General features: G+C 44.0%; 1 protein-coding gene and 1 pseudogene across 2 annotated transcripts in view; one reads left to right on the forward strand and one right to left on the reverse strand.

Moving 5' to 3' along the window:
* The window catches only part of Parpbp (PARP1 binding protein), a 54,019-nt gene that overhangs the window by 2,851 nt on the left and 38,078 nt on the right, over positions 1 to 13,090 (forward strand). For both annotated transcript variants that reach the window (XM_003476245.4, XM_063255458.1), the window contains one exon: positions 4,359 to 4,514. In XM_003476245.4, coding sequence (XP_003476293.1) covers positions 4,362 to 4,514 — 153 coding nt within the window. In that variant the 5' untranslated portion in view covers positions 4,359 to 4,361. The remainder of the gene's footprint in view (positions 1 to 4,358; positions 4,515 to 13,090) is intronic.
* LOC100718143 (proteasome maturation protein-like) lies at positions 1,930 to 2,779 on the reverse strand (annotated as a pseudogene).

Here is a 13,090-nt window from a genome sequence, read left to right on the forward strand (position 1 = left end):
TTTTTATAGGTACCGGGGATCGAACTCACGACTGCCTGCTTGCAAGGCAGGCACTTATGCCGCTGAGCTAAATCCCCAGCCCCTGATCTAACCTCTTAATACCTTTATTTATTTATTTAAAAAAAATTTTTTTTTATGCTCTTAAATTTCTTGAGATCTTAATACCTTTAAATGATAGCAGTAAATAATCTGCTACAAATGTATTCTAATCTTATCACTGAAGCTGTTACTTTACTTTTTCACTTCTTTTTTTTCTTTTCTTTTGAGAAAATGTAGTAAGAGAAACATCATGCTTAGGTATTTATGAGAGTTACTGTTCATGGTTTCCTAGCTGTTCCTTTAAGTGTGTCACAGATTATGGCCATAGTATCTTATTGGAAATGGCATATGTCATTTTTCTTGAACAAACTGGGACTCCGTTCATTCTACATCAAAACAGAAGAAAAGGATTAGAAGAGGGGTGATTGTGAATGAGAAACATCACATGGGCATGTGACCGTGTTGGAGAGACCAGTAGCTAAAAGAAAGTAGGTAAAAACCTACCAGGATGTTTATAAAATCAGAGAAAGTGGCCACCTTGTATGGACTCCGTGTATAAAACGTTGATCCTTCCAGGTGTGGTGGTGCAGGCCTGTAATCCCAGCACTCTGGAGGCTGAGGCAGGAGGATTGCCCGGAGTTTGAGGCCAGCCTGGGCTCCCTAAGCAAGTTCAAGGCCAGCCTGAACTACACAGCCAAAACCTTACAAAAAACAAAAAAATCAATTATTTTGAAAAGGCTTTTGTCTATATTAGAAGTTATGAAATAGATGGATCTCTGAGTACATCTTATGAGCTTAGAAATCTTAGATTAATCTCTGGCCATAATTAGTGGAATGACCTAGGGTTATTTTCCCGAGGTACCAAGTGAAGATAGTGATACCCCTGCTTCAATAGGATGGTTATTTTTTTTGAGATAGGATCTCTCTATGTAGTTCAGGGTTTTTTTTTTTTTTTTAATGTTCTAAAAAGTCTTTAATTCTTATGTACCAGATTCATGAAGAATATAAGAAAAATACACTTTAATAATAATGGAATTTATTTGTGGATGTACAATATATATATGAATACTTGAATTATTTTTTAAAATTTAAGTATCTTTGATATGAAAATTAAGAATAAGGAAAAGTAAGTTTATTTTAGCAGTATTGCCTGTTAATAAATTAGGTACATATTAAGTCCGTGAAGTTCAACCATTAAATCTACATCGGCTGGTGGCTTTCACTTTAAAGAGAAGACCAGAATCAAAACCTCTGAACTTTTCAACCTGACAGGATCAATGCAGAGCTGTAATTGTTTGTACTATCAATATAGCAAACACTATTCTAACAATCTACACAAAAACACAACAAATGTCTACTATCTCAATTTCAGTTTATAAACTTGTTTTATGATTTTGGGGAAGATGGCCATGGTCCTGTTTGTCACATGAAGCAGAGTGTGTGAACAGAAGCAAGATTTGCTGAATGCTTTTGTTCGCAAATCAAACTGCTTGCAAACAAGCATTCAGGAGCTGCAGTGTTTCGGTGTACACCGTGCAGTGTGCAGGCTCAAATGCCGGTGATGGTCACTTAAAATTAAACTGATGGACTGCTAGCGAGTAGGGTGAACTGAACCTCTGGGAAATTCTCTAACAGTCATTGGGAATACTTTCTGAAAGACAGAGAAGGCACTGTTTTACAGAGCTTTACAAATCATCTCCCATGGTGCTTTCAACTGTCGCAGAGCCGTAAGTCAAAGACTCAGGTAATTTCAAATCACTGATATTAGGCAAAAATTCTCGTGTTACCATTTCTAATGTTCTACACATCAGCTTACAACCGAAGACAGCTGTGACCAGTCGCAGCCCCTCTGGTTCATGAACAGTGCAGGTATCAGGGCCACCCAGGTTTCTATGCCACCAGCAAGTATGGCTCCCCCTGAGCTCACTCTGTGATGGATCATTGAGATATCTTCAAACCCAATAGTCTGGTCATCACCCCCCAAAATACCCTGTGAAAAGTTTGAGCTTGAAAGACAAGGAGGACACCGCGCCTGCTGTACTGCCTTGAATTCCATGTGTGATTTGAGAGGAGCAAAGAGACCCTGGATATTCCTCAGTGTGGAAAGATTCACTTTATCTTGGTTGAGCTAGAATTTTTTTTTCTGATAATTCAAGAGCGTGACTTGGTAACAGTTCATTTTTCACACAAGGAAAACCTTTCCGAAGAAGGTCGTGACATTCCAAAGGCCCACTTGCTGAGAGTTCAGGAACTGGAATGCTTGCTGTCCTTTAGCTGAGACCCAAGTCCTCTGGATCATCTTCAGCCGATCTTGAACACGGTCTGGTTACAATCAGCTGGCCCTCATTCAGGCTGGTCTTGAACTCACTAGTAGCCCAGGCTGGCCTAAAACTTGAGGCGATCCTCCTGCCTCAGCCTTCTAAGTGCTGGGATCGCAGGTGTACACCACCATGCCTGGCTATTTTGTTTACCTTTCGCTGTGTAATGAGCCACCTCAACACCTAGTAATATTAAACAGTGACTGGTTTATTGGCTTATGATTCTGTAGGTCAGGAACTGGAGCTGGACTCAGCCAGCTGATTCTGCTGGTTTTGCTTGGGCTCGCTCATGTTGCTGAAATCCATCTGGCAGGTTGAGTGGCGCTGGATGGCAAGGTGGTCTTCTCCCAGGACAGGTCTGGGCTTTGTATCAATTGCATCTGAGTGCCCTGGCTCACCTTTGAGATCATGTCCAGCAGCATGGCTTGGACTTCTTCCTACAGCAGTCTCACAGCAGCAAGAGTGAGAGCCCATGCTTTCAGGCCTTGGGTTCAGAAGCTCCCAGGTCACCCCCAGATTATACTATTGGCTAGGAGGATTCAAAGATTATTACAGCAGAAGGGGACAAAGCGACATAAGCAAAGGAAAGCGTCCACGGGAGGCCTGGATCATACTTCTCCAAGTCTCGTCCTGGTTGGGTCACGCAGGGCAGGCAGAATTCTCCCAGTGACAGGATGTCACCACCCAGGTGTGGCGCTCTGTGCCAGGGAAGCTTCTGAGACTGAGTGCCAGCCCAGGTCTGCTCCGTCCGGCTTGTACCAACATTCCGGACTCAGAAGGAAATCAGAGGTCAAGAGAACTGTATTGTTTGTGCAAACAGTTCAACACTGGGAGCTGCTCATTAGAAACCTTCTGGATTTTAAATTCAGGAGGTGAGCTCTCTTTGGCACAAATCTCAGGGACTGCTTCAGAATTCCCTGTATATCTTTTTTTTTTATTATTATTTTTTTGAAGATAGTGAAATACAACAAAACAAAACAGAACAAAGCCAATTGAGACAGTGTAGTGAAATTGGTACAGAATGTCACAGCAGGTTATTGGGATAACAGTAATAGGTGCCATAGTATATCTTGTTATCTTCACAATCAGGTACAGCAAAATCAAACCAGATACAGAACATTATAGAACTTATCAAAACAGAATATTGAATAGAGCAATACCATTAATCAGAACAAAAGCAAAACAGTGACAACAATATTTGCCTTCAAAGAGATGGTAGAAGGAAGTTCCCCCTATTGCTATATGTGTAAGGCCAACCTCCCGAGAGATGCTCAGACCTCTGGCTCCCATTTGCTAACTGTGGGGCGATGGGATGTTTGATTCTCAGCCCCTGCCCTGTAGGCTCATGGCTGCTTACCGGGGGTGGGGGGGTGGAGGGGGGTGGGGGGGTGGGGGGGGTGGTGGTGGTGTATTCTAAGTTCCAACATGGCGCGGATCTCGGGAGACACTGGATGGTTCTCCCCTGGGGCAGCTGGCCGCCGCTTGCCTGAGCAATGGCTCAGGAAGGTGCCCTGAAGGTTTTTCTTTTTAGATCCTATTGGTCAAGTCGAGTCACAAGACTGGTGTAGATTCAAAGGGTTGGAAAAATAGACTGATTTTGGCACAATTTAGAGATGGAAAGAAATAAGCTTTTTTTTAAAACACTCTACTACAGATTGGATCGTCTACCTCAAAACAAATATTATTTCAGTCCAGCTTTAATCATTTCTGTCTGTTCTATAATTACAAGCCTGCAAAATTTGCACGTCTGTTTTGTGTGAAGTTTCAGAACAGAGGTTGGGTTTTGTTATTTTAAAAGATTCGGCTTAAGAAAATTAAGGAGAGGAAACCACGATTGGGCAGAGATTGTATTTTCCTGTTTCCCTAAACGTAATTAAAAGCAAGCTTGGTAAAGCCGAGACGACCCCTCGCTCAGGACTGGTTCTTCTCGAAGTGTGTTTGACTGGGTGCGGTTACTGCAGGGCAGAGGCCCTTGAACGCTGTGCTCCGTCCCGCTTTCAGGGCATGGCTGTGCTCAATCCGAAGCCCGTGCTGGCGATGATTAGGGCGTTCAGGAGGAACTGGCGAGCCCTCGGCAGCCCCGAGAGAACGACTGTCTGCGGAGTGGACTCCATGCTCCTGGCGCTGCAGCTGGCCATGGCAGAGAACAATCGCTTGGTGAGTACTCAGCTTCACTTTTTTATTTTAAGTCCAGTTGTGGTTGCTGCCTGTTTCAACGTACTTACGAACGTTACTTTCAATATTTGCCTTCCTATAATACACAGTTTTTCAAAGTGTGTCTGTATATCTGGGTCAGGTTACTGCCACTGCATTTGAAAAAGTTTGTTTCAAAATCAAGGCCTTCGTGTGTACATGTACATGGGAGGTTTCCCGGGAAGTCTAAAACATGCAACTACTATAGTTATTCCTATATGCAACGATTAGATTTAACAAGTATTCTTTCATTCCCTAAAGGAAGTCATACAAGGCACAGTGATTTTTATTTAAATATAGTCATAAAGTGTCAGTCTAACTTCAGACTCCAGAGTATACATTATGCCCGGGTCAGGCTGTGTATCAGTAGCATGGAGAAGAATTTTTCAAAAACACTAATGTTGTGCTCCAGTCTTACAAATTCCGGTTCTCCTGAAGTGCACGGACATGCTGGAAAGTGTCTTTCAAAAATCCCCCAACGTGGGGCTGGCGATGCAGTTCAGTGGGAAAGCACTTGCCCAGCATTGCGAGGCCCGAGTTCATTGAAAACAACAAGCAATACAAAACAAAAAAACCTCTGCAGAGTGTGTCTTTCATGAGTAGCTTGCGCCAAGCTAGCCCAGGGGCGAGAGGGAGTCACGAGGGTGAATGCAGGGCTGAGTGGGAGGAGGGGGGGGTCTTGATTTCAGAATGATTCTGCATGAAGGAAGGGAAGGATTTGGAGGCAGGATGAAGGAAAGGGGAAGGCAGGTCACAGGAGGGTGCAGAGCCGCAGAACCGCTGTGGGAAGCGGATAAACGCCGGCTTAGCTGCAGAGCAGGACTTCCGAAGGGGAGGATTCCTGTTACTGAGAGTCTGCTGGGCTAAAGATATTCTGATAATTATTTTATGTCAGTAGTTTCCAGACTTTTATACTTGATAGACTAGTAAAATTTCTTTAAAAAATATTAGATAGATTGGACCTGTTCACATTTTGGCAAGTAAAGCCACTGAGAAAAAAAACATAGTTATTGTATATTGCAACCATCATTTTGAAAAAGCAAGAGTATTTTTAATGCCCCCAAACTAGAAAGTTTATACTCTTGGGACAAGGGATATTCTTTCCTATGCATTAATAATTGGGAATTTTGCATATTTGAAACAAGGTGAGATGAAATTTTGGACATAGAAAAATTTGGCAATTTTTAAATCTAATTTTACACAGCAGACCCTCTTTAAAATACTGATTAAGTTTTTTCTGTGTGTTAGTAAACTCTGGGGATACAGCAGTGAGGAAAATCTTGTGCTCGGGAAGTTAATCTTCCAGGGGGAGACACGGACATTACCCTAATAAATCAGATAGGCTGTGTTTTAGGTCTTAGCAGATACTCTGGAGAAAAATAAAACAAAGATACCACCAAAGACCATCTAGAGGGTGAACTAGGTCTTGCAATTTGCAGTACCATCAAGAAAAGTGTCGTGGAGCAGGTGCCGTCTTAGTCAAGATTTGAAAGACAGGAAGGAAGTAGCCATGGGGCCTTTGGAGGGAGGGAATGACCAGGCAAAGAGGACAGCAGCAGTGAGGTCCCTGAGGTCGGAAATGTGCCTGGCATGTTCAGCGAACAGCAAAGAGGCTAACAGAGCTGTTCTGTAAATGCCAGCTTCCTCCACCCGCCTCCCTGCACCCCCATCCTGCACCGCCTCCCTATTTATACTGGGCATCATAGGGAGTGCGGGGCTGACATGGTGAGCAGAACGACTCTGGTCTCTGTCTTCAGGCGGCTCAGCACCGAGGAGCCGGAGGGCGGAGAAGCACATGGATACTCACGGTAGCTCTGGGAGAGTATGGTGCTCTGTGAGCAGCTGGCTGACTGGGTGAGAGAGGTGAGCTGGGCAGAGACACGTGGGACAGGAAAGAATGGAGGTCCCAAGGTGGGGAAACAGCCAGCCGTCTCTTCTGTCAGGTCCTTGGTTTTAATCAGAGCTCTTGCTAGAAATCAGTTTTACGTGGGCATCTTGACAAAACAAGAAAGTACCTCTTTAACGTATTATTTTGAAAACCCGTTTCCACAAATGTTGCAGGAATAAAATGCTGATTCCTGTGCACCTTTGATGGGGATTCACCAGTTGTCAGCATCCTGCCACATTTGCATATCATTTTCCTTTTTATAGTTATGTGTGTATCTAAATGCACATAAGTATGTTTACGGTACGAATACAGCTACAGCAGCATGCGTCCTTTTCTGTATGGATGACCTGAGAGTAGCAGACAGCTGGAGCCTTTGAGTCCCTAAACACTTGAGCTTGCATCTCTCACATGCACTCCAACTCTCTTCTAAAACCCTGGCAGACTTGTTAAATCCAGGATGTGTAAGGGTGGTGGTACTTTAACATGGGCTCTGCAGTCAGAGCTCACTCGCGGTCCGAGGCCACGATCATGAACTAGTGTTAGCTGGCCTCTCTGTAGTCTACCATGAGCCGGGCTTTTTGTCTTTCATACTGTCATGGCTTGTGTCTAGATGTCCCCGCAAAGTCTTGGGCACTCATAGGTGGGCTTTGCAGAGCTGGGTCTATGGTGTGTGATGCTGGTATTAAGGGTGTGTGGTACTAAATCAGTTCACTGATTGAAATTAGCGAGGTACTGGGAGTGCATAATGGAACTCCTGCCCCAGGGGGTGGTGGCACCAATCACTGGGCTTCTAGCCTGGATGCAGTATAAAGGGGCAGAAGGGAGGCAGGCTTGCTGCACGGAGCTTGGTGCTGTGTTGCTGCTTCCTGATTGCCTCGCCATGGGCTGTTTCTCTTCTGCAGTGCCCTTCTGCTGTGAAACCTCTACAAACTGTGAGCCGAAATTAACCTTTCCTTCTTTAACTTCGGGTGTCCAGTAGTTTATCACAGCAATGATTAAAGTGGCTAAGGCAATGACCTACGTTTCCAAGAGGACAAGTCACTGATTTTATAGGGTGTCCCCTCAAGATGAGTTGTTTTGTTGTTACTTTGCTTATCATTAGGCATTTTGGGCAGAAACAGTTATAAATGATGTGTTCTTCAATCGGTTGCTTTGGGAGGAGCCTGGTGTCATTTAGGTCCATTATTGGTGATGATCAGCTCTTACTGGATTAAAGCCAGTTGAGTTAAGTCTGACTGATTTCTTCAGTAGGAATCTGCCAGGCAAAGGCTGGCTGGTTGTTTGATGATGAAGTTGATTGGTTGTTAAGAAGAAAGTCATAATTAGGAAGGATGCTCTGTATCACTTGAAGGGCCTAGAGAATAGTTTGTCATAAAAAGAAAATGAAGACAGGAAAAGTAGTGTTTTACCTTGTAGGAGAAGACAATGGGGGGCGGGTAAGGAAATTAAGTTTGAAACAATGATAGAATTCATGTTACAAATGTTTGTACTCTTTATCAGAGGTGTTATTCCTTGGTAACATTCTAATAACTGTCAGTCTTTATAGCAGGTATTACATCTCTTTTTCCTGTATTATTCCACTCACTATCAGTTTTCTGAATCAAAATAAGAATAAAAACTCAGCTGTTTGTATGCATTTAGTCATGGGAATTTCAGGAAAACTCTGAATTGCTTTAAAAAATAAACTTAAGAAAAGTACTTGTCTCTAAACTAAAGGAAGAACTAAAGCAAAGCTATGAAAAAGTAGCTCAGAGAAGAAAGATTTTTGTTCTTAAATTCAAAGTCATGAAATGGTTCATTAGTTCCAAGAGTAAATTATTTGCTTTACAAAACTTAATTTTTATAAGTCAGCCTTTCAGATTTGGAATCTAGTCTACCAAAGAAACAGTAATAAGAGTGACGATTGGCTTCTCAATTTTAAATCTGTAATTTAGATGAAATAGTTCATGCTTGTGATGAGAGATTAACGGAAACAACGCTGTCATGACAGTGCTGATTTAGCAGAGTACGAAGTTGTCTTTTTAAGTTATTTTGTGATCTGTTTGACAGGAAGCAGGTTTAGGGGAAGATGACTTAGGTCAGACATTTGTTGGGATTTTGAAGTAGATATTTGAGCACTTTAACGCTGAAAGGCATGGATTCCTTTTCTCACTTTAAAAAATGTTAAAATTAACAGTTTACCAGGCATGTAGTTAGTGTAAGAAGTCCGTGTCGGTAAGGCTTGTGTGGAAACAGCCGCTTCCTGAACGCCTCCCTCAGCCAGCCTCCCCATTTCTTGCCCCTCTGAGGTGAATATGGTCAGTGCTCAGCCAATTCTTTCTGGTGTTTTCTCCTGAAAGAGAAGCGGTTATTCAGTCCTGACTGTTACACACACAACTCTGTGAGGTGCCGGGCGGCAGTGATGACGCTGCTCTTTCTCCGCCACCTGGAGCCTCCTGCAGGCCGCCTGCCTCTGAGCACTCTGCTCCCATCTTCCGGCACTCAGACTGTGGTTCCGAGTACTTAGATTTGGTTTGAAATACTTAGATTTTGGTTCTGAGTACTTAGATTTGGTTGTCAGTACTGAGATTGTGGTTTCTCAGTAGGTTAGTTTTCACTATACTTCGTAACTGCTTAAATGCTATTAGTAGCATTCATTTAATCTGTTGTAAAGATGTACTATTTTATTTTCCCACTCACCTGTCTTACTTTTCTTCAAAGCCAATATTCAACACACTTTTCACTATTTAATAGTTTTTGAAGTTTCATAGTTACGGTTTTATTTCCAAAAGCCCTTTTTAAAAATTCTGTCTTTTCAAAATGACCTTTTGTTTCCAGATGTAACAGTCTTTGCTCTGGGAATATTTATAGCATTTTGTTGCGATTCTTCACCTTGCATAATCGGGTCCCTCTGTGTTTCTTGTTTTGGTACTTTGTGGGTGCGGAGAGGGTGGGTTTCCTTTCTCCTCCTGCAGGCTTTCCTCATGAGGGCTCCGGGCCACCTACCCACTTCGACTCTGAATCTTGTGCTCGGTTTGGTTCCTAGGATCAGGTTGTGCAGCGACCCCAGATGGGACAGCCTCGAGGGGCGCCCTGGCCCCGTGCGCCCGGCCCCTGCCGGCTCTCTCCGGGTCGCCTTTCCTATGTCCTCCTCTCGTGGGCCATCCAGTGCCCTTAGAAAGGTCCCCTGTGTTCCCTGGTAGCCTTAGCTTAGGGGTTCTGGGCCCGCAGAGCTCCTTGCTCATTGAGTCCTCCAGCCTGCCCTGTTGCTGTGTCTATTTTGAAGCGGTAATAGATGCTACGCATTCTCTCTGCCCTTTGTTTTTCTCTCCTCTGTTTTTCACCAACGTTGTTTTCCCGACCTCTTTAGGGAGCGTTAGGAAAGATGATCTAATTTATTCATCCCAGCGGCGGGGCATGTTCCTTCCTATGAGCGCTACCTTTTATCCACGAAAGGATTTTTAAGTTGTTTGAAGTTTTTTTTGTGTGTGTGTGTGTGTTAAAAACACTTCTGCCTTCCAGTTTGAGGCCAGCTGGGGCTATGAAGTAAGTTCGAGGCCAGCCTAAGCCATATGGTGAAACCCTGCCTTAAAAAGACAAAAAACAAAAACCAAAACAAAAGCAGTTTTTTGGTAACTTGAAAAGCAGTTCTACCCTGAGGTGAAATGACTTTGTTAGGTTTTTCCTTGTTTCCGTAGAGAAGCAAGGGCAGGAAAAGAGCAAAGGAAAAAGGCCTTTATTTCAGGCAGGAAGGTCTGCGGGAGAGAGCGAAGTCCGCTCTGGGGAGGATAAAGAAGCAGCCCGGCTTTTATTGGTTGTTTTAAATGGGGTGGAGCTTGAAGGGGCGGGCAGAATGACATATTGACAGCTGATTGGGGGAGCTGGCACACGCACAAAAAGCGGGAAGTTCAATCTTTGGAAGAGGCGAAAGTCAGCATGGAAGGGATGCACTGTTGTCTTTGGGGTCCAGCGCCACGTTGGGCAGTGCCTTGCTGAGCCTGGCTGAGCGTCGCATGGGCAGAACCCATCAGTCTTGTACTGGGCGAAAGGTTTCCTAGGCTCCCTTCCTAAGCGCGTGGCAGGTACACCTTTATCTTGCACGTGGTTTTTAGAATTGGATGTCAGCACAGTACCGCTTTCATGGCTCTGTCTTCAGAGCAGATGTTGTGAAACTTTATTGGAAAAGAAAACATACCATTGCAGCAGCATTGCAAAAAACTGTTTCCTGAGAATGTTCAAGCATTTTTAGAAGTGTTTATTTGACCATACCATTGAGCTAGCCTCTCCTTTTTTAGATTCCAGAATCATTTTTAATTATGAATAACCAAGAAACAATCTATATGCACATCACTTGTGGGTTGCTTCTAGATTTTTTTTTTTGAAACTGGGAATTGAAATCGGGACCTTGCGCGTGACAGGCTGGCGCTTTACCACTGAGCTACATCCCCAGCCCTCTAGGGTACTTTTTTATACTGCTAGTAGAATCGTGTGTGATTATTAAAAACTCTGAGTGGCAACTGTGCCTGTGTTGGCTTGGAAAAGCAGTCAGGATACACTGCTGCTAAGAGTGGCAGCGTCAGGCAGTTAGGGGTGAGGGCTCTGGGCACAGGCAGCCTGGGCTCAGCCCACTGCAGCCTTTCAACGAGAGGCTTCAGGAAAGTTTCTCTTTTTCTTTTTTTAAATTTAATTTTTAGTTCACAAAGATCGTATGTATTTATCAGCCGTATCACTAGATCTCTTCATAGTCTTCGTCTCTGACTGAATGTGCATAACCTCGGACCAGCTCTCCTCAGTTCTGTTGCCCCCAGCTGCAGTAGCTACCATGCTCCTCTTCAGCCAGTTCAACGTTTTACGCTCCACATGCAAGTGAGATTGTGTAGTACTGTCTTTCTGTGTTTGACTTCATGAGGGTAACACGCTGCAGTTCCTCCTCCTGCCTCAGCATCCCAAGTGCTGGGATGACAGGCTTATGCCACCAAGCCCAGCAACCTCAGTCCGATCATCGCACCTTGATAAAAGTGTTATCTTTTTCACCTACATTTCATCTACTTTTCAGAAACATAACGAAGCTCACCTGCCGTCTCTCGAGTCCTTTCTGTCTCGATTGTGGGTGTGCAGAACAGCATGATCTGGCAGGGCCTGCTCTCTGCTTCTCCAGCATCTTCCAGGGTGCACTGTTTCGCCCCGCCTTCCCCAGGTGTCCTGCCTTATTTCGCTTGGTCAGCATTTAGGTTGGCTGTGTCGCCAGAGCCTTGATTCGCTGAGACCAACTGCCCCTGGACACCTTTCCCTTTGTGTCCCATTACCAGCTCCACATGGGTTCTGAGACACAGTGCCTGTTTCCTGCCACCTTCCCTTGCCCTCCTACTCACCCCGTCCTCATGAAGCCACTGTCATCGACTCGGTCACTGAGGCTATGTCCCCGAGGGGCAGCGGTCTCTTTCCTGCTTCCCATTGCAATGCATACACAAGTCTTGCCAGTTTGACTACTGAGGGTTTTTTTTTTTTTTTAAATTTGTCCCTCTGTAGTAATCTGAAGGAATGACCAAGTAAAGGAAAGCGCTCTTGAGGATATTGTGTAAATAGAATATTGTGATCAACCTTGGTGATCATTCACCAGAAAATAAGGAGAGAGAAATGGAGGCATTAGGAGTACGTATCACATGCACTCGAAGGCTGTCATTCTGGAGTGAGAACATCCTCAAACCACCTCATTTTGTTTGCTTAGATGTTACTTTTAAAGAAATAAACTGTTTTATTAAGCGATGAAAAGTACATCCCCCCAAAATTGAGTTTCCAATGTAAAAGTTTTGGTCTATTGAGCAAGTCAGCCTAAGTCAGTTTTTATTCAGGGCTTGTTGATGACTCAGGCAGTGGCGGCCGCTTTCTACTGGTCAGTCTTCTTCTGGCAGAAGTGGGAGAGGGGAGGGGAGGAGGGTTGCAGTTTTACTTGCATTCTCCAAGTGCAGGTTAGTGCAGAAAGTGACCCGTGTTCACACGTGCCTCCAGGGGTACGCAGAAATAGCGGAGAGGCATAAATGGAGTTGGCTGTGTGCGCCATTCTTTGGGGGAGCTCTGGGTTTTTAACTCACTAAAGTTTGAGAGCATGCGAACATAGTCCTGCATCTGCTTTAGGTTTTCTTTTCTTTGTCTTTTTGAGACAGGGTCTCACTGCACAGTCCAGGCTGGCTTTGCCTCGCTTTGTAGCCCAGGCTGGTCTCATACTCACAAGGATCCTCCTGCCTCAGCCTCCTGAGTGCTGGGATGACAGGTGTGGCTCACTGACCCTGGCAACCTTCACCTGCATTACAGTAAAACTCGGAAGTATCTGTGGTAGAGTTGTTGGCTGTTAGAGATGACACATTTGTTTTCATGACTGCCTAATTGGATATATATATATATATATATATATATATATATATATATATATATTTTTTTTTTTTTAATTGGTACCGGGGATCGAACTCACGACTGTGTGCTTACAAGGCAGGAGCTTATGCCTTTGAGCTAAATCCCCAGCCCCAGTAGAGAAAGTATATTAACATACTGTTTGAGTTTTAGGTTTTCCTCAAACTGTTTGAGAGGAAAATTTTTAAAACACTTCTTCAGCAGTTTTGTACCACTAACGAGTTAACCTACTGTGGGTTCTTTAGGATCGTTGACTTTGTTATGT

This window comes from Cavia porcellus, unplaced genomic scaffold (assembly GCF_034190915.1).
Source record: "Cavia porcellus strain 051 isolate PalLab524CR breed Dunkin Hartley unplaced genomic scaffold, mCavPor4.1 scaffold_8, whole genome shotgun sequence".
Taxonomy (NCBI): domain Eukaryota; kingdom Metazoa; phylum Chordata; class Mammalia; order Rodentia; family Caviidae; genus Cavia; species Cavia porcellus.